At 40.8% G+C, this 25708-nt stretch overlaps 3 protein-coding genes across 7 annotated transcripts in view; 1 reads left to right on the forward strand and 2 right to left on the reverse strand.

Annotated features, from left to right (window-relative positions):
• Positions 1-608: 608 nt before the first annotated feature.
• ccdc17 (coiled-coil domain containing 17) lies at positions 609-12804 on the forward strand. 2 transcript variants are annotated; one of them, XM_056259343.1, is made up of 14 exons: positions 609-888; positions 1483-1563; positions 1642-1695; positions 1787-1916; positions 7051-7192; positions 7275-7370; positions 7620-7753; positions 8696-8818; positions 9017-9177; positions 11358-11443; positions 11566-11766; positions 11840-12062; positions 12183-12293; positions 12596-12804. In XM_056259343.1, exons 1-14 carry the CDS (start codon positions 676-678, stop codon positions 12719-12721), a joined length of 1881 nt encoding a protein of 626 aa, XP_056115318.1. In that variant the 5' UTR covers positions 609-675; the 3' UTR covers positions 12722-12804. The 2 variants fall into 2 exon arrangements, with proteins under 2 accessions (XP_056115318.1, XP_056115321.1); XM_056259346.1 differs by having other exon boundaries at positions 1802-1916.
• A 2113-nt stretch (positions 12805-14917) lies between these two features.
• Positions 14918-21079, reverse strand: nasp (nuclear autoantigenic sperm protein (histone-binding)). 2 transcript variants are annotated; one of them, XM_056259366.1, is made up of 15 exons: positions 20984-21079; positions 20274-20312; positions 20064-20177; positions 19862-19942; positions 19684-19793; positions 18888-19433; positions 18647-18699; positions 18483-18559; positions 18332-18405; positions 18023-18211; positions 17726-17895; positions 17396-17464; positions 16441-16515; positions 15949-16081; positions 14918-15113 (listed from the first exon to the last, which is right to left on the reverse strand). In XM_056259366.1, the coding sequence occupies exons 1-15, from the start codon at positions 21019-21021 to the stop codon at positions 15082-15084; spliced, it is 1800 nt and encodes a 599-aa protein (XP_056115341.1). In that variant the 5' UTR covers positions 21022-21079; the 3' UTR covers positions 14918-15081. The 2 variants fall into 2 exon arrangements, with proteins under 2 accessions (XP_056115341.1, XP_056115333.1); XM_056259358.1 differs by lacking the exon at positions 18888-19433 and having other exon boundaries at positions 14918-15117; positions 15953-16081.
• Positions 21080-21978: 899 nt separating this feature from the next.
• akr1a1b (aldo-keto reductase family 1, member A1b (aldehyde reductase)) overlaps positions 21979-25708 on the reverse strand; it is a 94893-nt gene continuing 91163 nt past the window's right edge. Inside the window, exons 2-10 of one of the 3 annotated variants that reach the window (XM_056259431.1) lie at positions 24519-24559; positions 24293-24388; positions 23951-24070; positions 23699-23850; positions 22945-23140; positions 22670-22869; positions 22511-22583; positions 22341-22427; positions 21979-22145 (exon numbers count right to left, since the gene is read on the reverse strand). In XM_056259431.1, coding sequence (XP_056115406.1) covers positions 22080-22145; positions 22341-22427; positions 22511-22583; positions 22670-22869; positions 22945-23140; positions 23699-23850; positions 23951-24070; positions 24293-24379 — 981 coding nt within the window. In that variant the 5' untranslated portion in view covers positions 24380-24388; positions 24519-24559 and the 3' untranslated portion in view covers positions 21979-22079. Of the gene's footprint in view, positions 22146-22340; positions 22428-22510; positions 22584-22669; positions 22870-22944; positions 23141-23698; positions 23851-23950; positions 24071-24292; positions 24389-24518; positions 24560-24837; positions 24974-24999; positions 25151-25708 lie in introns of those variants that run through there. The other 2 variants (XM_056259422.1, XM_056259412.1) reach the window with 2 other exon arrangements.

Below are 25708 nucleotides of genomic sequence, written 5' to 3' on the forward strand. Positions count from 1 at the left end.
TTTTCTGATAGGGTATAAAATTGCTTTATCACAGATTTAAGTTTCTTTTTTAATTTTGGTACAGCTGTAAAAATTCCCACATAAATAGTTTTTTTTCTTCTTCTTTTGTTTGCATTATATTGTTTCTGCAGCCTTGATATTCAGGGTGGATTGTAAAAAAAAAAATATAAGAATAAAAAATTGTGAGTTTTGGAAGATTAAGATTATTTTGATAACATTATTTACAGATTTGAGAAGATGAAAGGTGTCCTGTATGGGTGTATCTGTATGAGACAAAGCAGGCATAAACTACTGCATCACAATGAAAAGATCGGAGAAAAGAATTGTAATAAATATTTTGCATCAGTTTGCCAAACATGTCCAGCCTTTCGTTTTCTGCTGAAACACTTAGGAAACATTTTTTTATGTGTTACTGTTATATGCATGGAAAAGAAAAACATAATAAGCTTAAAAATATTCAAGGGTTTGATTCCTCTTGCTCTTAACTTCCCTTCTTCACCACTCCCCTTTCTCCAAGGTGATCGTATCCAACAAACAAAACTTCAGTCAACAAATACAGTACATGTAACTTGAGGCAGACGTTCCAGGTTCCAACATATTCCATTTTTTTAAGAATCACCCAATTTGTGGTCTAGATTTTGTTTCAAGTTTAAATAGGGAGTAATTGTTGGAGGGATGGAAGGTTTGGGGCAGTTCATTTGTCAGAATTGTAACATGGCATTTCATTCTGCTGGACTCTTGGATAAACACAAGGCCAAATTCTGCATTGGCACAGACTTAAAAGATCCAATAGCTCTATGGAGAGGACAAAGGGGATTCACACAAACAGAAAACGCAGCTCTGAAGACGGTGCATCCCAAAAGGGCAAGGACACCTGATTTGATTGTTGTAAGTTGAATATTACTTAATTATTCCAACAATGAAAAAACTAGTTAATTTATTTACATATATATAATTTGAATAAACAATTCTATATTGTTTTCCATTTCATTATGTCCCTTTATACACTAATGTTCAAAAGTGTTGGGTCAAGATTTTTATGAAAGTATCAATACTTTAATTTAAAAGGATGCGTTAAATTGTAATAAATGCTGTTCTTTTGAAACGTTCTGTTCATCAAAGAATCTTGAAAAAAAGATCAGTTTTCACAAAAATACCAAGCAGCACAACTGTTCTGTCTAAGATTGATAAGACATTTTTCTTGAGCACCAAATAGCATATTAGAATGATTTATGAAGAATCGTGTGACACTGAACACTATGTAGTAATGACTGCTGAAAATTAAACTTTGCCTGAATTTGCCTGTAATATGAAATACATTTCATATTACAAATTTTTTTTTTAAATTAACAGTTATTTAACATTTTAATTTAAATAGTTCTATTGTAATTTTAGAATAATAATTAAAAACAACTCTTAGCTACTCCAAAATTTGGAACAGTAACGCAAGTAATACTGAATGTTTGCTTGTTCCATTGGCAGTTGAAAGAACAGAGAAAGTGCCAAGTGGATCAGAGAGAGAGTTCACAGGAAAATACTGCTCTAAACAAACTCACTGAAGAGGTACAGGACCACATACAAAGATACTAAATCTCAAGTTCAAAGAGGTTTTACGCAGCATCTGATGATCTTCTGTTTTAGTTTCGAAAACTCAGGATCTCATTTGAACACAACCAGCCCAGAAGACAAACAGAGGTCAGTTTAATATGCTTAGTTTTTTTAATCTGTTTAGATTGTGAATAGTGTTTGTATTATCAGTATTGGACATTGTGTAAGTGTTCTTCAGGTCTCTGAGGAGCAGGGCTCACTCCAGCAGAAGGCTGATGAACAGAGGGCCATTGACTTATATAAAGATCATGAGCAGAGACTGGCTGAGATCAGGGCGCGCAACCATCAGCTGGAGAAGGAGAGAGAGGGTAAGCTGTGGAATGTTGGGAAGTAACGTTAGCTATGTTAAAAGAAAGCTACACTCTTAAAATAAAGATTCTTATGCTTTCACGAAGAACCTCTTACATCCATGGAACCATCACATTGCACAAGGTTCTTTATGAAAAAAGTTCTTATTAATGTTCTCCACACTAAGGCAAAAATGGTACTTTTCAAAGCTGTTTACTGAAAGATACGGAGCCTCCTAAAGGGACATCATGGTAAAAAAAAAAAAAAAAACAATGCTTTTGCGTTCTCGTAACCGTTTTACGTTTCCCCGAAAAACTTTGTTCTCTTACGAGAGTATCTCTCGTACTGCTTAATATCTTACGCTATGGGGAAAACCTCTTTTCCACGAGATATTGAAGCCAAAAATTATCCTTAATTTTGAATGAATGTTAAACGCTGTGCGGCAGCAAGCAGACATAGGCAAGACGGCTCGCGCGCCTATTGGCTGCCCTGCGGCAACAGCAGCAGCCTATCGAGAGAGGCCCTGCGTGACATGATACCCAATGGGGGCGCTTCGCGCCCATTTCGTCACGTCCCGCCAGAATAGGCGTGGCCTTGGCCTATAAATACGCTCAACAGGCTGATACAAACTGATTTTCATCTCTTCAGCGAAGCACTACTGCATCGCTGGATCCGGAGTGAGAAGCCGCGCCGTCTGAAAGTAAGCCTTCTGAGGGACGAGCCTTCGAGCCTGAAGCCGCTGGCCTTCACCTCGCTGCCTTCAGCCGCCGTACCTGCTACGCTTTCCCGGCGTTAATATCTTTTTTCACTGCTAGAGTGTGTGTTCGCCGCTGTGACTCACACTCTCCCTCTGTCTCTACATTCTAAAAGAGCTAGCGTCTGGACGGCGAGCACAGACGGTGTTGCCATCTAAAGCCTGCCGAGTGACGTCAGCCATGCACGGTCGTGCTTACACCGCCACCGGGCAAGCTGTATCGGCACTACACACAATGGCCATCCTGCAGATCTTCCAGGCCGACCTTCTCCGAAAAATGGACGAGGAAGGCGCGGGATCGATCAGCGTTGCGGATTTAAGGAGCGCTACAGACCTGGCACTACACGCCGCTAAATCTGCTGCACAGGCCGTTGGGCGGAACATGGCCTCTCTCACCGTGGCTGAGAGACACTTGTGGTTAACGCTGTCTGAGATGACGGATACGGAGCGATCTGTGTTTCTCGACGCGCCCATTTCGTCAGCGGCCCTCTTCGGATCTGCCGTCAAAGATTTCGCGGACAGATTCCAGGAGGTTCAAAAGACATCGCAGGCTATGAAGCACTTCCTCCCGAAGCGCTCTAGCTCCGCAGCAGGTCGCTCGAAACAGCCGTCTGCCCGTAGCTCACAGCCACAGCCTGCACCACCCGCCGCCGCTTCTCAGCGCCGCCAGGCCCGAGAACAGAGACCGCGCTCTCGCTCTGCTGGACGCCGCCCCCCTCAGCAAGGGCCCCGGCCGAGGATCGAGATCAAGCCCGAGGTCTCAAAGCCTTCCTAGACATCCTAGGAAAGCGACGGTGTTCAAATCTCGCTGCGGCCGGATTTTCACCGAAACATTTCGCTCGTCCAGTTCCATTCGATGTGACTGTTCCAGCGTATTTAGCAGGCAACAAGCCGGTTCATTTGCCCGCTTGCCTGCACACAAAAGCCGTTTTTACGGCTACCCAGATAAATCCAATAAAAAGTGTAGGGCCTGCTTCGCATGCGCCCACTGCAGTTATGGCTGAAAGCGCGAGTTCCGCCCCGGGCATGGACCTCAGGGTCAATAGAGTAGTGGACCTTCCGCCCCGGGTCTGTTTTGCCTCAGGGTCGACATGAAATGCGTTTCGGCTCTGGAACCTTGGAAAATAGCCGACTGGTATCAGTCAGGCGTGAGTCTGGGGACTCCCTCGAGTGTGATGGTGGTGTCCACGGACGCCTCCACCTCGGGATGGGGAGCGCTGCTCGAGGGCAGACCGTTCTTTGGCCAGTGGTCGGAACTGGAAAAGCTTCTACACATAAACTGTCTGGAAATGCTGGCAGTCGACAACGCGCTACGGCGTTTTTGTCCCCAGATAAAAGGCCACCACGTCCTAGTCCGGTCGGACAACATGTCAGTGGTGGCATACATAAATCGCCAGGGCGGCGTCAGGTCCCGAAACCTTTATAGGCTGACGGAACGCCTCCTGGTCTGGGCTCAGCACAACCTGCTTTCACTGAAAGCAGCGCATGTGCCTGGTCACCTGAATCACCCCAAGAGCAGGGATGCGCTGGCCCACGTATGGCCCCGCTGCCCCCTCTATGCTTTTCCCCCCGTCTCGCTCCTGGCTCAAGTGCTGGAACGAATCAGGGAAAACGGATACCCAGTGCTGCTCGTGGCTCCGCTCTGGACGAACCAGATTTGGTTCCCAGTCCTGATGCGGCTGACCAGCACTGCCCCGTAGCCTATACCGGTGAGGAGAGACCTCCTCTCTCAGGCAAAGGGCTCGATTTGGCAACCTCGCCCGGATTTATGGTCCCTACATGCATGGGCCATCAACGGGTACCCGCTAACCTCCCGGAGGGAGTGTTAAACACGATCATGCAGGCTAGGGCCCCATCTACTAGACGGCTCTACTCCTCGAAATGGTCAGTGTTCTCTACCTGGTGTCAAGCTCAGGGCTTTTCACCTGTAGACTGCGGGGTTACGGAAGTGCTCTCCTTCCTTCAGGAGCTGCTGGATAAGGGTAGAACCCCGTCCACGCTCAAAGTATACGTGGCGGCCATAGCGGCGTTTGCAAAACTGACGTCTGGCCAGTCACTGGGGAAAAACGACCTGGTCGTGTGATTCCTCAGGGGAGCTCGGAGGCTGAATCCTCCCAGACCCCTCTCAGTCCCTGTGTGGGACCTTTCCACGGTTCTGGAAGCCATGAAAGGTGCCCCATTTGAGCCAATCCATTTGTCAGACATGAAACACCTGTCTTTCAAAACGGTATTTCTTGTGGCTCTTGCTTCAATGAAGCGCGTAGGGGACTTACAAGCGCTTTCAGTAAGCGCGTCATGTATGGAGTTTGGGCCTAATGACTCAAAGGTCATACTCAAACCAAGGCACGGGTACGTGCCCAAATCCCTCAACACACCGTTCAGGGCCCAGGTTATTTCCCTTTGCGCCCTCCTGGAGAATAATGAGGAGGCGGATGCTAATCTCCTTTGCCCCCTCAGGACACTGAGAGCTTATGTGTACCCCTCGTCTGTCTTCAGACAGACCGAGCAGCTCTTTGTTTTGTTTGGCAAATGCTCCAAGGGACTGGCCGCATCAAAACAGAGCCTATCCAGATGGATAGTCGATGCCATAGCGCTAGCTTACACTTCTAAGGGCCTGCACTGTCTTTTGGGTGTCAGAGCGCACTCCACGAGAGGCGTGGCCTCGTCGTGGGCGTGGTCTAGCGGGATCTCCTTGCATGATATCTGTATGGCGGCGGGCTGGGGCTCGCGTCTACATTTATAAGGTTCTATAACCTAGAGGTTCCCGCCTTATAGGCCAAGCTGCTGTCGGTCTAGAATTCAGTACTATCTGCCCCGCTGCGCCGGCGCAGAATGCGGAGTTTTTTGCTTGAGCATCGCTCACTGATCGATAGAACAGCTCCATGGGTGTTGAATAACCCGTACTTATACCCAGTTCAGGCTGAACACGTTCACCCTGTCTGCGTGAAACACTGTTAACATAACTAGCTCCTGTGGAAGCTATTTCATGGAGGATGATGCTTGTAGCCTCTCTTCTCCGACTCTCTGTGAGTCTACGGTGATTATGCACTATATGAGCCCCGGGCTACTGCCCTTGGGACTTTGGTGTCGGATCCCAGTACGCACGGCGTGTTGCATTGTGTTCCCCATAGCGAAATATATTACGCAGTACGAGAGATACTCTCGTAAGAGAACGTACTCGGTTACTAACATAACCTTGGTTCTCTCTAGAGAGGGAACGAGTACTGCGTATCTTGCCGTGCATACAACAGCGCTGGTTCGCTTCAGTGATGAAAACCAGTTTGTATCAGCCTGTCGAGCGTATTTATAGGCCAAGGCCACGCCTATTCTGGCGGGACGTGACGAAATGGGCGCGAAGCGCCCCCATTGGGTATCACGTCACGCAGGGCCTCTCGTTAGGCTGCTGCTGTTGCCGCAGGGCAGCCAATAGGCACGCGAGCCGTCTTGCCTATGTCTGCTTGCTGCCGCACAGCGTTTTACATTAATTCAAAATTAAGGATAATTTTTGGCTTCAATATCTCGTGGAAAAGAGGTTTTCCCCATAGCGTAAGATATTACGCAGTACTCGTTCCCTCTCTATAGAGAACCGAGGTTACGTTAGACAAATATTTACATATATTATTAACATGTAATAATGACACCTTAAAATAAAGTGTAGCTAACCAATGTTTTTAACTGTTAATCATTTTCAAACATTTTAACCAGGCAGGGTTAACCTCAACACTGATTACTGTCACACTTACAGAATCCTTCCTCACTTGAATTAAGATTATTTAATCTTAAAGCACAGCCACAACAAAATCAGACTTTAGCACCTCTTTCTACTTTGAGATCGTTCTGAGGTTAAATACTGATTTCTGGAATGCATTTTTATCACTCGCCATGGTGGCTAACTCTCAAGACAAGGTTGTCTGAAATGATGTCACATTGTTTCACTTAGCAAAAACCCATGCCGTGCCCGTGATTGTTTGAAACCCCTCAAATACTTTAAAGGCAAAGGAACGTGTTAATTAGTTAATTAGTGGGCGGCGCTGCGCAGATCTGTGAATGACATCAAAATACCACGATAGCGATTAGAGAGCAAACGGAGCCGTATGCTTTGGAATCGCTCTCGCTGTACTTTGATGTCCTACATCGATCGATCTGTGCAGCGCCGCTTCAAGTCGAACACGCCTTCCGTTCATTTGTTCTGCGCTACTCTTTGTGATAAGAAATGTTTCTTGAGCACCACATCAGCATATCAGAATGATTTCTGAAGGATCGTGTGACACTGAAGACTGACTGTGGAAGGCATAGCTTTGCCATCACCGTTTTCTATTTTTCATAAAATAGAAAACGGTTATGTACATGTTAATGTTCATTTGTTCTGCACTACTCTATTGATGACGTGTTTATCCCAGATATCGAACAGAGGCTTGCCGAGCTGGGAGGGCGGGAGAGGACGGCTCATCTAGAGGAAGTGCTGCAAGAGCTGAGGAGTCAGGAACAGAGGAACGAGGAGGTGCTGCATCAGCTCAGCTCTCACATCAACTCAATGAAGGGGTAAGAGAGAGTGGAGGGAAACCAAGTGTTCCAAGAAGCTAGCAATCACTTTATGCATGTTTATACTGTACTGATATTGTAGGTTTAATCAAAATGAAGTCCAATCTAACCCACCAGAGGAAAAGAAGACCCATGTCTTGATCTGTTCTGTGGACGGACCCCTCTCCGCTCAGATAAGGTCTTTTTTTAACTCATGTTTTTTTTTATGATAAATGAGAAAGTGAGAAAAACATGTACTTACATTGAAAGAAGTATGCAAACCATATAGGGACAATAATATTGACTGTGGCCAGTTATGAACTGAAAAACCCTAAGCAACATAGAAATCACTTAATCACCCAATACAACCAATACAACCCAATAGTGCCATCTTAGCAACCATTCCGAACAACACACTAGCACTGTGGTGGATTTCTTTTTGTAACAGAGCTTTGCGTCTGGCATACATGCAGTCTGGTGGTTCTGATCCAGAGGTTCTGGCCCACATGCATGACCTTCAAGCAGAAGCTCATACACTGGAGCAGGCAAGACCTCGAGCTGACGGCAAGACAAAAGGAAGAAGTGAGTAGTAAAGACAATGAACTCTGGCTGCAAATAGTAATTGGACACTTACACTACCGTTCAAAAGTATGTTTTTTTTTTTTTTTTTTAAGAAATTAATACTTTTATTTAGCAGGGATGCATTAAATAGATCAGTAAAATACATTTGCATGGTTACAAAAGATTTATATTTTAAATAAATATTGTTCTTTTGAACTTTCTATTCATCAAAGAATCCACATGAAAGATAAATCAGAACATCTGTTTTCAACATTGATAATATTAAATGTTTATTGAGCACCAAATCAGCATATTAGAATGATTTACAGTGAAGACTGGAGTTATGGCTGCCAATTTTCTTCTTTTTTTTTCATCACAGGAATAAATTACATTTATATATTAAAATAGAAGATAGTTCTGTTAAATTGTAATAATATTTCACAATATTATTATTTTACCATATTTTTTATCAAATAAATGCAGTCTTGGTAAGCATGAGACTTATTTCAAGAACACTAAAAAAATCTTACCAACCTCAAACTTTTGAACGGCAATGTCGGTTTGTCAACTGTTAAGAGTACAAATAGTTTTCACGAGTTCGCCGACCCATTCAGTCTTGATAGTTAATGGTTAACGAACTTGGCTTACTGTCCTCAAAGGAGGCTCGATCCCTGAGCTTATAACAGTATACTGTGCAGAGGAAGAATAACAGAAATAGAGGAGGAGATGGGGAGGAAGCGCAGAGACTGCTGCTTATATATGTTCATGATTGACAGGACTGAATGTTTAGGCTCCTCCTGAACCTACTCTTGGTACTTGATTTAATTTTGAACAGTGTATTATATTTTATAATCTAATGCTATTACATTAATAGATTTTTAAGTGTGGCTTAAGCGTCTGCATACTTTACAGTACACTATTCTTTCAAGCCCCAGGGTCATTTCTCATTTCTGTCCCAACCAGGGATGAAGTCTCCTCACAGAGTGTTGGACCCTGATGTTCTTGCTGTGGAGCAGGAGAACCAAAAGCTTGAGGAGGAAATCCTCAGAATCCAGCTGGCCAGGGAGAGGCACAAAGGAGAACACGGTATCTCTGTTCCTCACATGATAAAAAATAAAGTGATGTGAAACTTTTCATAGAAAACATGTTCATTTTGTATGTGTTCTAATTTGTATGCTTATACTATGGACTAAAAGTATATTAATATTTGATATTGTTTTAATATTTTAAACATATCTGAATACTTAAATACATTATTTGAATATTTGATATTATATTGATCAGGGCTCATTGATATCCAGAAGGACCACATCCATCAAATGGCTAGCCTCCAAGCTGAGATCTCCTTTCTAAAAAGAGAAATAGACAAGAGGCGAGACAGAAGACCACACCATCCTATGTTTCCTGGATCTTCTATGGCCCACTCACACTCTGCTCTGACACTGGTGGGCTGACAGTTAGCCGAAGCTTAATTCACTGTGTTACTGACAGTGACAGGTAATGTAATGTACACTCACCTAAAGGATTATTAGGAACACCATACTAATACTGTGTTTGACCCCCTTTCCCCTTCAGAACTGCCTTAATTCTACGTGGCACTGATTCAACAAGGTGCTGAAAGCATTCTTTTGAAATGTTGGCCCATATTGATAGGATAGCATCTTGCAGTTGATGGAGATTTGTGGGATGCACATCCAGGACACGAAGCTCCCGCTCCACCACATCCCAAAGATGCTCTATTGGGTTGAGATCTGGTGACTGTGGGGGCCATTTTAGTACAGTGAACTCATTGTCACGTTCAAGAAAACCAATTTGAAATGATTCGAGCTTTGTGACATGGTGCATTATCCTGCTGGAAGTAGCCATCAGAGGATGGGTATATGGTGGCCATAAAGGGATGGACATGGTCAGAAACAATGCTCAGGTAGGCCGTGGCATTTAAACGATGCCCAATTGGCACTAAGGGGCCCTAAAGTGTGCCAAGAAAACATCCCCCACACCATTACACCACCGCCACCAGCCTGCACAGTGGTAACAAGGCATGATGGATCCATGTTCTCATTCTGTTTACGCCAAATTCTTACTCTACCTTCTGAATGTCTCAACAGAAATCGAGACTCATCAGACCAGGCAACATTTTTCCAGTCTTCAACTGTCCAATTTTGGTGAGCTCTTGCAAATTGTAGCCTCTTTTTCCTATTTGTAGTGGAGATGAGTGGTACCCGGTGGGGTCTTCTGCTGTTGTAGCCCATCCGCCTCAAGCTTGTGCGTGTTGTGGCTTCACAAATGCTTTGCTGCATACCTCGGTTGTAACGAGTGGTTATTTCAGTCAAAGTTGCTCTTCTATCAGCTTGAATCAGTCGGCCCATTCTCCTCTGACCTCTATAGCATCAACAAGGCATTTTCGCCCACAGGACTGCCACATACTTGATGTTTTTCCCTTTTCAACACCATTCTTTGTAAACCCTAGAAATGGTTGTGCGTGAAAATCCCAGTAACTGAGCAGATTGTGAAATACTCAGACCGGCCCGTCTGGCACCAGCAACCATGCCACGCTCAAAATTGCTTAAATCACCTTTCTTTCCCATTCTGACATTCAGTTTGGAGTTCAGGAGATTGTCTTGACCAGGACCACACCCCTAAATGCATTGAAGCAACTGCCATGTGATTGGTTGATTAGATAATTGCATTAATGAGAAATTGAACAGGTGTTCCTAATAATCCTTTAGGTGAGTGTATGTTGAGTTAATGTGATATTTAAGGATCCACAGAATTCTGTCTGATACTATTTTAATGGTATGTCTATAACCGATGAATGGCTGATATTAAAATTCGATATTGTATTAAATAAATCTAAATAAGTAAATGAGCTGTTTTAAATGCTGCAAGTAAATTTAGGCATCACAACAGTAAATATAGAATGAAAAATGGATATTCATTTTGAAAATCGCAAAGATTCCATTTAGGAATGCTATTAAAATATTAGTGTTTTTAAAGATTAACTTTAGGTGAGTGGTAGAGGATGGCAGTATCCAATAATAATAATACAAATATCTCATATCAGCCAATAACCAATGTGGTACCAATATATTGTTCATTGCTAATGATATTTACCGTTCAAAAGTTTGGGGTCAGTAGATTTTTTGTTTTGTTTTTGAAAGATCTGTTATGCTCATCACGACTGCATTTATTTGATCAAAAATACAGTAAAAACAGTGAAAATATCGTGAAACATTATTTACTGTTTTCTATTTTAATATATTAGTGTAATGTACTGTATATTATATGTATTTATTAGATTAGTGTATGTTATATGTGGTTTATTCTTGTGATGGCAAAGAATATCTGAATGTCTAGTGTCACATATTCCTTCAGAAACCATTCAAATCAACCATTCTTATTATAATCAATGTTTACATTTTTCTGACACCATCATTTTTTATCAATATAAAGGTCAAAAGAATAGCATTTATTTAAAATAGAAATATTTTGTAACGATATATAAATGTCTTTCTTTACTGTCATTTTTTAAAATCTTTTTAATGCATCCTTGCTGAAGAATTCTTACAGACCCCAAACTTTTAAATTGTAGTGTATGTATATTTTGTTTTTACCAATATTGCAGGATCAGAGTTCAAAACAGCATTCATTAATGGGTTCCCATGTAACTGATCCGATGGAACCTCTTGGTCCAGCTCCTTATGATCCTGTGTAAGACAAATTTTCTCTCGGGTTACTTTTCTTTTTCTTACTTAGTCCCTATAGATGAATGCACGTAACACTAAATGCATTACAATATGATTTAAATCTTGCGATTGTCTGAATGTGTGTAGGGCTGGCTTTGTGATCTTCTATGACCTGGTGATGGGTTTAGAAGCTACTTTGAGATCAGTGCGCTTGTTGGAAGGGTTATACTGTAATGGGGAGAAGTTGGGACATACCACCCCAATGCCACCTGTGCAGTGCCAACCATTACTCTCCACCAAGAGTCCTGGAAACTATGCCATACTGGCTGTTAAACAGCCTGTGCCAAGGTAGTTTGGTTCAGATATTAATATGGACAGAGTGGATATATGTTTACATGATTGAATTTGTGCTTCATTTCAGAGTACAACCATCTCCAAATCTCACTTTGGTCTTGGAGATTCAGACTTCTAGAGGTCTCCATTTGTACAACTATGAAACTAAGGACTTGGTTACTTGTGGCTGGGCTAAACTTGAACTTTTTGACGAGCACAACCAGGTGCACAGTGGTCACTGGAGGCTTCCCTTCCGCTCTCTCCCAGTTCAAGCGTCCCTAAGTCCAGTTCAACTGAATTCTGTGTCTCAAGTATGTTCACCAAATCTTAAGAGCTTAAGAGACTCATTAGACTTTTGAAGTCTTTAGTCTAGGTTAAATGCCCACAGAGCTCTAATTTAAATCAGACTAAACTGTTTCTTTCTTTCTAAGCTGGGTAACATGGAACTCTGTCTTCGGGTAGCAAACGCTTGTCATGGAGATGTACAGACTCTTGCAAAGATTGACATCAACAACACCAACCAATACAAGTACCCATCAATGGTATGCAAAATGTTTATCAAGATATTTCCAGATCTAAAGATGCTTTTTAATAGCAAAGCTTACAAAGGTTTTGATGAGCCTATACAGTAGGGGTGTCCAATTCTGCTCCTGGAGGGCCACTGTCCTGCGGAGTTCAGGTCCAACTCCAATTAAACACACTTGGACAGCCAATCAATGTCTTACTAGGCATACTAGAAACGTCCTGGCAGGTGTGTTGAGGCAAGTTGGAGCTAAACTCTGCAGGACAGTGGCCCTCCAGGACCGAGTTTGGGCCTACAGCTTAATAAATGTGTCTTGTTTAGGTGGTCTCAAACACATCTGCAATCCTGGCAACGCAAGAACCATCTCACACATTACAACCCTCAACCAATCCTTTACCTTCATCACTGCCACAGACAGATCATGTCGAGGAGTCCAATTATATTTGAACGACTTGAATTGATTACTGTACAAATAAAGTTTGCTGTAACTTCACACAAATTGTATTTCAAGTGACTATACAGATCACACATCTGTTACGAATTATTGCATTTTTAAATCACGTTTCATTTACCTGTGTACATTTGTGCTTTTTGGCATCACACTGATCTAGAAACAATTATGCATGCACAGGGGTTGGACAATGAAACTGAAACACCTGGTTTTAGACCCCAATCATTTTTTAGTATGGTGTAGGGCCTCCTTTTACAGCCAATACAGCATCAATTTATCAATTTAGACAGTCCGTCACAGTGGCCAGAGGGATTTTGAGCCATTCTTCTTCCAGAACTGTGGCCAGGTCATTATGTGATGCTGATGGAGAAAACATTTCCTGACTCGCTCCTCCAAAACACCCCAAAGTGGCTCAATAATATCAACATTTGGTGACTGTGCAGGCCATGGGAGAACCTCACTTTCGTGTTCATCAAACCTTTCTGTCACAAGTCTTGCTGTGTGTATGGGTGCTTTATCAGGCTGATACACGGCATCCCTCTTCAGGGTACAATGTTTGAACCATTAGGTGCACATGGTCCTCCAGAATGGTTTGGAAGTTCTTGTCAGTGACGCGACCATCAAGCATAGCGGCGAATGCCATGATGTTCCAGTCCAACAAGTGACCAAAGGATTGGCTATAGCAGCCCGACCATTGACCTGTTGAGCTCCCGATGAACAGGTTTGGTGGAAACAGGCCCAGTCAATGTGTGCATTTAATTCTGCAGTGAGTTGGGCAGCAGTGGTTTTGTTTTTTTGGATACAATCCGGGCTAGTACCAGGACCACCCTTTCAGACAGCTTCCTCTTGTGTTGAGTTACTCCTGTTGGATGTGGTTCGTCCTACTTGGGGGTATGCCGAGATTATCCTGGATACCATAGTCTCGATACACCACAAAGATTTGCTGTCCTGGTCACAGATGAGCCAGTGAGATGCGCACCAGCAATTTGCCTTCTTTTGAACTCTATATCTCCCATTATATTGTGTGGATTGCATTATTTTATTTACAGCTGTGCTAATTTAAACCTCCAACACTATATTGGCCAGTTTCAGTTTCATTGTTTAACCCCTGTAAGCAGGGTTTGAAATTAACACCAGTAAACACACCAAATAAGGGTGAAAATCCTGTGGCAGGTAACGCATTTCAACACACTAGCCAATTTGCAGAGTTATGATTCATAAATTATGTTCTTTGTAAATGTCTCTATGTAAATTACATGCAGCACTTGCATGGCATCGCTATCAGCCCTTCCTCTAAAAAGAGCCTCAAACATTAGAAAAACACATAAAAAGGGTCGCACATCTAAAGAATCGGCGCACAGTGCCACGTCTTTAAAATGTTAACATTTTCTATGACCTCACACCCACCAGCAGCACCCTACGACACGAGCAGTTCAAAATCACGCCACTCACATAGCTATTCATTAAAATACAATGATATAGGACAAAGATATACATACTGACTTGCACGTTTTTTTTTTTTTCAAAGACCTTAATTCAAACTCATTGACGCCACTTGTTCATTCTTGAAGTGAACTTTTTCCTATTGTGATTAGTTTCACTGTTTTGGACTATAGCCTTGAACTTAACACAAGTACAGAATGGCATGTCCACAGCACGAGACCAGTTCTAGCCGCCAGAGCCCTACAGTATAGGAGACACTAAAACGGCCATTTTTCCAACCCATTCTCAAATGCAGCATGTCCAAGAAACCCTAGCGTCTATTGTATATGTGCAAGTAAGCTCATGGAAATAAGTCAGATAATTTAATTATTTTTGATTGGCATCCACTCAGTAAATTCGATTGGCTGTCGTAAAATTGAAAGCAATACAGATATTTCAGAATCCAAGCTGTGATTGATCTAGTTTATTTTTGTGGTGGCTGGTAGAAGTTCTGAATGGCTGCCTGGTAACTTAATTTAAGCTGGTGAGTGGAAAAGTTAATTTCAAACCCTCCCTGTATGTGAAGACTAAAGTCTTTTTTTTTTTTTTTTTAAAGAACATGTGAAACAGCACATCTTATAGCTAATATAATTTAACTGTTGAGGAGTTCAGTCCAATTAATTTATGATTCCATTGGAACTCGTTGCATTTAGAGCAGAACATTCTTTACAAAAGAAATGGGGGGGGGTAAAGGATTAAGAGCCCACATGTTCACATATGCAAATATCCTTTATTGAAAGTTTACTACAATTATACAAAAATTGGACAAAGAAAACTGGTTATTTACAGTACAGAGACAAGTTGTTCATGAGTAGTATATGATGCAGGCATGCTCTGCTGGTTGAAAGGTAAGAGGTCAATCAGAGGAAGTCCATCACGCTGAGGTCTTCACAGAGGAAGAATTGGCTGACTACAAGAGAAAATAAAAACCATTAAAAAAAAAAAAAAAAAAAAAAGGCACTAAATTGATGTTGCTCAAAGTTAAAGCCCAAGACAATTCTCCAATCAACACATTAAATGCAAGATAAAGAATTGAGCATCCTCAGACACAGGACTTCACTAGTATGGGTACATGAGTAAATATGCACCCAGATGAATAAGTCCTGAAGTTTTTGTTTGACTATCTTTGTATTCTATTAAATAAGATTACAACTCCATTTTAGTTTTAGAAACTTCACAATTCCAATCTTGATACCACAGTAAAAACTAAAACTAGCCTACCTAAAATAAATGCTCAAATTATTAAAAGTAAACAGTAAGATCAAAACAAGCAATATCACATTAATACAAAAGATAAAAATGAGATGCTTTAAAGTTTTTCCAGGTAGGTAGTAATAGTATACAGGTAAGAAACAGCCTACTACAGAAATTGTATGTAATCAGTGTACAAACAAACACTGCACAGTCTTGACTGTATTAAACCTACACAGACTCTTAATGCTACAGTAGGCAGTCAAGAGCAGAGCACAAGATGCAAAGGAGAACTTGCATTCGTTGTGCATGCGCACAGACAAACCAAGTAAAGAATAGTTCTTTCGCGTCTTAAGTATGAATGGCTTAAAAATCACTTAATATAAAAATTGACAAGACTTAAGTGTGAAAATTATCAACTTTTTTTGATGCAGCAGTGACAGTTTCTGTCCACTGTCCAGAGCATCTTTCACACGGGCCCCTGGGCCATCGAACATTCCTTGCGGTCAAGCCCTGTGACCCTCTTAGAGGAAACAGCAAGCCTATCAACTCGCCTCCTGCTCCATTTTCTCCTGGACTCCATTGCCGTTGTGGCCGGAGTCATCACTGCCATTAACTGAGGTCTCCTGTTTTGTCTTTTTAGCATCACTGTCCTTTTTTGGACTCTCCTCGTCTGGTTTCCTCTGTGCAGGAACAAAGCAGGACAGAACACGTACTTTATTTTTTTGCGCTGAACACCTATTCTCTACATGCTACTCAAGCATACATGGCCACTTCAAAACCATGCCAGAACTACAATATGCCAAGCCACAATATTGAAGCACAGTCACCACAGAAACACCGAGCAACACCAAATCTAGTTGGAAAATTCAGCTCATGATCCAACATGCATGATTGCAATCAGCAAAGGGAAGGTAGCAAAGCAGATGCTCCTTCAAGGGCAGACTACTCTCATGCAATCCAGTTAATGAACTTTAATCATGCTAGTTTATCCACCTCTACCGCAAAAGATTAAAGCAAATTGCAGTGGATGGATACAAACCTTTTTGCGGACAAGGTGAGAAATATCAGATGCAGATTTTGAGGAAGACGCACCATCAGCTGGCTTCACAGGAATCTGAAATAAAACAGGCATTTTAAGGGTGCGCAATATTGGTGGTTGACTGATACATCAGCTAATATTTGGCACTCAAGTTATCAGCACTGGCAAATAAGTGTCCGAATCAGCTTTTAATTTGACAGCACTAAGAAAACCATATCTTTAAAATCTTGATATCAAATTTCTTACATCATAAGCATGTATATGTCCCTGGCTGTGTCTGAATAGCCCCCTATATGGTCCAATCTGGGTACAGCATAGTAATATACAGGTATAAATTAGAGATGCACCGATGTGTCGGCCGTTGATATTTATTGGGCAATTTTTGTTGAATTTAAAGCCACCAGGAACAGCACGAAAAGGCGATTCCGATGGTTTATTAACTGCATGTGAAGGCAATGAGTTGCATGTCTGTTGCATAATCCAACGTTTTTCTCTGGGTAAAAAAAAAAAAACAAATACGTGCCAAAACAAAGGAATTCTGTACAAAATATAGTTTGTCACATGCGTAAAAAAAAAAAAAAAAAAAAAAAAAAAAAAAAAAAAAAGGGGGGTTGTACTAGCACCTCCATCTCAACATACTTTACAGCGCGAAGTACATTCACATCACGTTCACGCAGAGGTAGAGTTACTCACGAGACACCGCAATTCACAAAAGTTCATTATGCATGTGCTTTAAAGCCTTGCCGGTTAAACATTGCATTCGCGTGCCGATGCGCAGTTCTAACATGCGCTTTTCTGAGCACATTCACCCGAAGAGCACAGGCACTTAAAAGCCTGCCAAACAGCGCCTGGTTAATGGACTAATTTATCTTTTGAGTCTTATTGCTAGGTTTACATAAACAGTTGGTTATGTCCAAATACCCACGCACAGGAGGTACACAAAGCATCAACACACCTGACTAGCAGAAGACGAAGACGGGTCACCATTTTCAGCTGGGAAAGCAGATGACGTGGATGCTCCTGCCTGTAACAAACAAGTTACAAACTATACGGAGCCTCTTAACTTAAGCTTTTTTGACGGCATCTCTATTTGATTTTTTTTTCTTCCTTCATACTAAGAGCAACACTAGGGATGCATGCTATATCAGTATCATATTGATTATAGGACAAGTTAAATGATCAGTACTGGGCAATGAACAATACAAGCTGATATTGAATTCAGAAATAAATCAGCCATTGAACAATATGCATTAGGGCAATAGTGCAAGTGCATGAAGCAACTCACAAGGGTCTGATGGATGGCCTCAGAAGCCACAGCAGCTGTCCTCTGGCCCTCCTTAGCATCTTCAATCTTCTCAGTAATTTCTGGCAGTAACAGTTTCAACTCCTCAAGCTCGGTCTTCTCTTTTGCTGCCTCTGCACCTTCCGCCTTGTCGATCGCTTCCTGAAGCATAGCTGGTGGAACAGGGATGTGGTAATCAAGTGTACCGTGCTTGTTCATGGCAACTAATGTTATCAGCAAGCAGATCTTCAGTTAAAAGGAATGAAGACCAGCAAAAGCCCACTGTAAGAACGTTCCTACCAAGACGGCTTTCGATGACTTTGATAGATTTGGAGAAGTGCTCGATGGCTTGGCTGTACTGGGCTGTGTAGCTGTAAGTTGTGCCCAACTGGTAATGAGTCTCAGCCAAAAGACGGCTATGAGAGGGAAGGTGTTTCAGCTGCAAGGTTAAACACTCATTGAAGTCCTCCAGAGCCTGGCTGTAGTTACCTACATGAATCAAAGTGGAGAGACTTGGTGAAAGATGAAGTGTGATTTTGCCATTTTAAATGGTGGCTTGTGGTATCCAAAAGGGTCCTTAATACTCAGCTACTCTCTCTACATACACACCTGATTCAGCTCCAACTTCTCCAAGTTTCAGGTAAATTTGTGCTGCCATTAGCTGATCTTCTTTGCAGTCTTTTCTACAAAACAGAATAACCACCAGTGTTTTGAAAGGAGTTTGATCAAATGCAGTCGATCACTAGAGGTACAGACATACCTTTTATAAATCACCTTTGCAACCTCAAGCATCTCCCAGGCCAACTGCAGGTTGCCAACTTCATCCTCCTCACTTTCCTAAAAACACAACACAAATAAGCCACTAAATCAATGAAGGGAGAACAGAAAAAAAAAAAAAAAAAAAAAAAAAACACGATTACAAACCTTATCCTTTGAGTCACCCTCGGCATCCTCATCATCGTCGTCCTCATCGTCATCTGAAACAGAAAAATACATTAACACCGCAAATGATTTAATGTGAAGCCCATCACCATGCACACCATCAGAAGTGCTGCAGCTTAATCGAAATATTCTGTGGATCCACTAGCATTTAGAAGTAGATTCACCAGGTGAAAGTCATTAAATACTAAAATCTTGTGCTCCCCAGACTACCACACTTCACTACCTCCACCATCCTCTTCCATGGGTTCTTCAGTATCTTCATTTCCATTTTTCTCCTCTTCATCGTTTTCAGACTTTTCACTGTTTGACACAGTGATATCTTCCTTTTTAGAAGCACCTTCATCTTCACCATTTGACTTAACATCGTTGTCAGCTAGTTTCTCCTTTTCAGCAGGTTTTGCCTTGTCTTCACCAGTCTTTGCCTTGTCTTCAGCTAGTTTCTCCTTTTCAGCAGGTTTTGCCTCGTCTTCAGCAGTCTTTGCATTGTCTTCAGCTAGTTTCTCCTTTTCAGCAGGCTTTGCCTTGTCTTCAGCAAGTTTCTCCTTTTCAGCAGGCTTTGCCTTGTCTTCAGCAAGTTTCTCCTTTTCAGCTGGTTTCTCAGATTTAGGTGATGCTGCATCTGCTTCCTTTGGCACTTCAACTTCATTCTGCTTATCTTCTTGGTTATTCTGCTCACCTTCCCCCACCTCTGTTTCCACCTCTGACTGAGTTTTGTTGTCCTCTGACATGGCATCATAAACCTGTGCTCGAAGCTCATCTCTGGTTTTCTCTGCATTATAGTACAAATGGAGGGAGATTTCTAGGTTACAGTAAACATACCTTTTGATTGGAATAATAAAATTTTCAAATTGTGCTTTTTTCAATATATGCTGGCTTGAGCAGAAAACTGACAACAGTCCATTTGGAGGTTCTTTGGAAACATCCTTTTTGCAGATGTGATGTCTAGCCTTGAGCATGTATGAAAAAAAAACAAAAAGTGATCAGTTTTAACCAACAAACAAAGCTCTTTAAATACAAACCATCCAAGTTGTCAGCACTTTCAATCTTAGAGTCATTCTGTTTCTCGCCCTCTTCAGAGGATTCTTCTGGGACTCCCTCTAAAGCATTACCAAGCACAGTATTCTCCATCCTAGAAAAAGTTATTAGCATTAGCAAAAGTTATTAAAAAATAATCCATTCAATGCTTAATTCAGATACCTGGCAAGCTCCAGAAGGGCCTTTCCACACAAGAAAAAAGCTTCCCCACATTCATCTGCAGTGTCTCCATACTTCTCAGCTCTTAATGGGGAGATGAAAATGTACACACCATAATAGTAATATTAATTGGTATCTGGCATACTCTGCATGTATGACACGTTCTCTATCCATAATACAGGTTGTATCCCCATTCACTACTCACAGCATGGCACAAGCCTCCTGGAAGACACTGACTGCCGACACAACATCACCCATCACTAAGTGCCGGTTGCCTGTGCCAATCAGCTTCTTTGCTTCCTCAGTAACATCGACGGAGCTGCAAAGTTCACAAATATGTGTGTAACGAATCTCAATAGTTACTTTATTGAAATGAGCAATTTAATAAAATGAATAATTCCAGATACCAACTAACCTGTCTGCGGCGCTTGAGGAGCAAGGTTTTACCCCCATACTGCAGACAAAAAATAAAAGAAAGGGTCATACAACTATTTAAAAAAAAGTACTGTTGCGTGTTAAGAATTTCTAACGGGAGTAAAACTTCACCAAAGTTTTGAAAAAAAAGAAAGAAGTTTTGGAGCAGGAGCAGTAAATTTAGCGCGATGCTACGACTAGTACTAATCGACAGTAGAGCAAACATCTACACGTGGAAATGAATGGCATTTAACTTCACCGTTTAAAATGTTAGTATAATAACCAAAGTGAGTAATTTAAAGAGTTACTTGTGTCGTTTTAAACTTAACGCTGGACTTCAGCGCGTGTGCAGCCATTTCATTCCCGCGGCAAGCTCACTGACGGGCCGTGAACAAAGCGGGAATTTCCTCATTTATGGTGAATAAACAAGCTAACCGTTCATATTAATCCTTCTCCCGCCAACAGAAAGCAGCCAAACACAACACGGCGACGGGAATCAACGGTGATGCCATCCCGTCGCGTGCGACGATGTCCGGGTGCGGGAGAAAAGCGAACTGAAGCACGAGCGCGAGGCATTTTTCCTGACAAGGACGAAGCTGCTGCAGCTTTGTTATCAAACGAAACCAGCCAAAACCTCTCACTTTGACTTCCTTTAACTTATGTTTACTTCCCTGGTTTGAGAACGCACTTAATTTAAACATGATATTTTACCTTTCGGCAGTTGAAGCAGATGCTGTTTCCTCGGGCATCTTAATGCGTTAAATAAACTACGCCGCAATGTACTATTGGATGATGTTTGTGAAGCTGCTCCTGAATTAGTCTTTGTTGGCGCCTTTAAATACGGATACAAGCTGTACTTCCGCTGAACTACGACCCTCCTGTCACAAAAACGCGGGAGAAATAATTTAAAGGGCAAGTAACCGCTGCCGCTACAGCCACAGGCACTGGTCAAGATGAATTAAAAGTCTATTTTTATCCAGATTTTGTTAGTTATATTTCGCACTTAAGGTCAGCTTGAAATTAAAATAGACTCTGTTCACTTTCTTAAAGCACGTTGTCAGTGTTATTGTGAATGAAATATAAGTTTAGTGTATTTTTTTAGTATTATTATATATATTCCATTATTCTATTAATATATTATATAGCAACTTTACTTTTCAGCTGACCATACCAAGATAATTTTTTTCTCTTTCCTTTTTACAATCTAATAAGATTCCTTTTATTTATTGTTTTGCATTATGTCTTTCTTTACAAAGTCTTTTTATTGTAATGTGTCTGGGTGTCTAAATTTACTATTGTTATTATTTTAATTTCCATTAATGTCAATAAAAGTATAAAATAAAGGTTGTTCATATAATACTACCATGTTTTTGCAATGATTTCACATAGCAGTAATGACAGTTTTTTTTCATTGTGGTAATTAGAATGCTTAATTGTCATGCAAATAATGTCAAAATGAAATAAATACCCTTAAATGACCATTTAAACTTAAAGGTGCATATATATATATATATATATATGTGTGTGTGTGTGTGTGTGGACCATTATTTCATTATGCAAAATAGCAATTTGTTGTTTCATTTTTAGGGGTAATAATCAAGACATGTTCTTGACAGGTTTCATAAAATTTACTTGTGAATACATCTAAAATAAGCCCTTGTTCATAAATGTCCATTCCATGCTTGACAAAAACAAACAAGCACATATTTCAATATGTAACAAAAAATTTTATTGTGTTTATATGTACACAGAGTAGTGAATGGACGTCACATTGGTGTCAAGGCACAGAATCTTGCAGAAGTGTGCGTTAATAGGGGTCATTAAAAGGGTAGTGAGGATGTCCTGCGTCTCGGGGTACAGGCTTATCATCAACCTACAAAAAGTAAAAAGACACAAAAACACTCAATTCAATTTTAAAACAGATGCAAAACATACATAGTGTTGGAGTGCATTTGACTTGGCACAGTCTTGAATGCAGCAGATTCAGCATCAGATTTACTTTTGAAGTAACCTTTTTGTTACTGTAAAATGTAGTGCTATGTTGTGGCTTTATAGTAATATAACTTACAGTAATGGTTGGAACAATGTAACGCCAGCCTCTGTGCAATGCAGTCACTTGACTAATTTCCTCAGGTTCAAGAGTAAAATCAAAGACCTGTAAATTAGCAGAGCAGTGCATTGTTACAATACAAGGTCATAAACAAAGAGGTGGAAGAATCAAGAAAAACTTGCAGAAACCTGGATATTCTCTTTGATCCGAGACTGTGTAGTGCTCTTTGGGATAGTCACAACTCCTCGTTGAGTTTGCCATCTGCCAAAATAACAATGAGGAAATACTATGTAATATTCGGTCAAGAAATATGAAATATGACAACTGGTGCAAACGCATGAATTTACCTGATGATAATTTGCGCAGAAGTCTTGTTGTATTTCTTGGCTAGCGCAGCAATGGCTGGTTCCTCCAACAGCACAGGTTCCTCTGGATGCTTCCAGGCTCGGTCAGGAGATCCAAGCGGACTGTAGGCAGTCATCACCAATCCCCGATCCCGACAGTGAGCCAACAGCTCAACCTGGGCAAGGTATGGATGGGACTCCACCTGCAAAACACTATTGTTACTCTACCAACTGATATAATAGACCAAATAAATTAGGACATCACATTTTCTTCTGACCTGTAAAACGGTGGGTTTGATGCTTGCAACTGCTAAGATGTCATCAATCTGCCTGCTGTTGAAGTTCGAGAGCCCAATGGCCCTGACAAGCCCCTTTCCCACAAGTTTTTCCATAGCAGCCCATGTAAGCTTGTAGTCTATATCATCATACAGCAAAGTTCCATCCTCCTTCCTAGGAAAAGAGGTATCACCTCGTCTGGACAAAAATAAGAGGAACACTACACTGGCATCTGAGAAAAGACATTAAAGGGATAGTCCACCCAATAATTCTGATATTTTACACAAGAAGATATTTTGAAGAATGCTGGCATTCAAACAGTTTCAGTTCTCATTGACTTCCATTATATATTTTGACCATACATTACAATAGAAGTCAATAGGAACCGAAACTGATTTCTTCAAAACACCAGCATTCTTCAAAATATCTTTTTTTGTGTGTTACACAGAAGAAAGAAAGTCATGCAAGTTTGGAACGACATGAGGGAGAGTAAATGATGACGGAATTTCCCCTATCCCTTTAAGAGCACTTTATAGTTCATTCCCCAAAGGAGACAGGAAAATGTCACATGTTTATATTGCCAATAAACAATACACCCTAGATAAGACAACAGTAGACTTTCACAGAGTCTTGCACCCTTTCAATCTCTTTTATTAATATTTTTTTATCATCTTTAATTTTTACCAAATTAACACACATCTTTAATGTGTGTTTATTATATATGTATATATATATACACCACAACCGAGTGCTTACTGGAAGGCATATGGCCAATGGATGAGGTAGAGGTCCAGGTACTCCAGCTTCAGGTCTTTCAAGGTCTTTAACAGAGATGGCTCCACATCATCTGGGTGGTGTTTGGTGTTCCACAGTTTGGAGGTCACAAATACATCCTCTCGCCTGATTCCCTTGAAAGAGGACAGAGGTTGTAAAGCACACATGATTCCTTTATATATATACAGTAAGTGTGGGTATATTTCATATATGTTTTCAACTTAGTTGACCTACTTTTTCAGGCCCCATCATTTCCTGGAAAGCTTCACCGATCTCTGGCTCATTCGCATAAATGGGAGCACAGTCAATGTGCCGATAGCCAGATTGCAAAGCCCAAATGACTGCCTGTTTTACCTGGAGATGACAACATATTTATACAAAATACTTATTGAAGTTCTACATACAAATCAAACACAATAATTTATGTAAATGTTTATTGAATAACAATATATACTAAAAATAAATGATACATCAATGAACTGTATATCCTGGTAAACTCGCCCTCGTCCTTAAAACATCATAAAGATTCCAATTCTGTCATGATTACAGTTGAGCTGATGTACTAAATACACTCACCTGTCCAGGTTCACTCTTCCATGTCCCAAGTCCCACAAGAGGCATCTTTCGCCCAGTGCTGAGGACAGCAAAATCATTCATACTCATCCTGTGTGCCTTCAGAGAAAAGAAAACAAAGAACACAATATGAACAGTGTTCAAACAGAAGAAAGCATGGAATAGACTTTAGTATATTAACTTTTTGATTTAATGTACTAGTAATTCAATCCAAACCCTAAACACTCACAGAAAGGCAGCAGAAGGCGTAGGGTGAATGAATGCTAGCTATGCAGTGCTCAAAATTCAGGATCAGAATGGAAGGAAGTGTAACATGCTGACTTATCAGCTGACTTCCACATCAGCTCTAGCAGGATATTGTAAAACACCCTGAACAGCATTTTAGAAAATTAATAATAAGAATGTGTCTGAGTCTTTGCATTTTATATAAAGGGAGGTTGAATCATGTCAATTTCATTCATTACTGGCACTCCCCAGTCATTATTCTATAAGTTTCCTCCAGATTTTCTAGTTAGTGCAGTAAATCATTAGACATTTGGTTAACGTACCACTCTTCGACAGTAAAACTTGTGAGAATGAATAAGACGAAGAGCACGTTGAATATGCTGCATTTCTCTCGGCAAAATCAGGTCAACCAGAGTCCCATGTGGCTTATCATTACAAGGAATGTCAGGGATAGTTTTTTAAATGTTATTGGTTCAGATACTTACTGTGTATGAATAGGATAAGAAAATGTCTCCACTATAAAGCTATCCAGGTTGATCAATTTTTTTTGAATATTTTCTCATAACGTTGACGTATTTACTTCCCGTTCGCTGTCTTCTAAAAACACCCGTCAAAATAAAAGTCTCCATAACAACAAACAGAAACAGTCTTTACATTTGCATTTAAATAATTTCATCATCGAAAGATTGCCTTTCCTAGTTTAGGTGTCAATAATACAAATTAAAATGTACACTACATGATAGAGAAAAAAAATCCCATGTCATTTTAATTATATAAAAATAAGATGATTAATCTGAAGTGTTTCTATGTGAAAGTAAATCTAAGTGAATCTTTATTTAACTACCCTTTGTACTCTTCAGCCTATCTTTTATTTAGCGGATTACCCACTTTTATATTTACAAGAAAATACATACTTCATCTCCCCCTGAAATTAGGTGCAGTTTTGCCAACTCTATCCCAAGCTTTCTCTTTGCTCTAGGTGTTCAATTCAGTTATAGAATCAAATGTACCACCAGAGAATTCACCAAATTCAGAGACTGAAATCATATACAAAACTAATAATGAAAACAATTTTTCTTGTATACAGTTTCAATCGTTGTCTTTATAACAGGAGGCATTGAAACTACAATACATCAAATGTTTATTTTACATGGTACAGTTAATTCCGAATGAAAAAAAAACAAACATTCATGG

Source organism: Rhinichthys klamathensis, unplaced genomic scaffold (assembly GCF_029890125.1).
Source record: "Rhinichthys klamathensis goyatoka isolate OS25496 unplaced genomic scaffold, OSU_Roscu_1.1 h1tg000007l_1, whole genome shotgun sequence".
NCBI classification, from domain to species: Eukaryota; Metazoa; Chordata; class Actinopteri; order Cypriniformes; family Leuciscidae; genus Rhinichthys; species Rhinichthys klamathensis.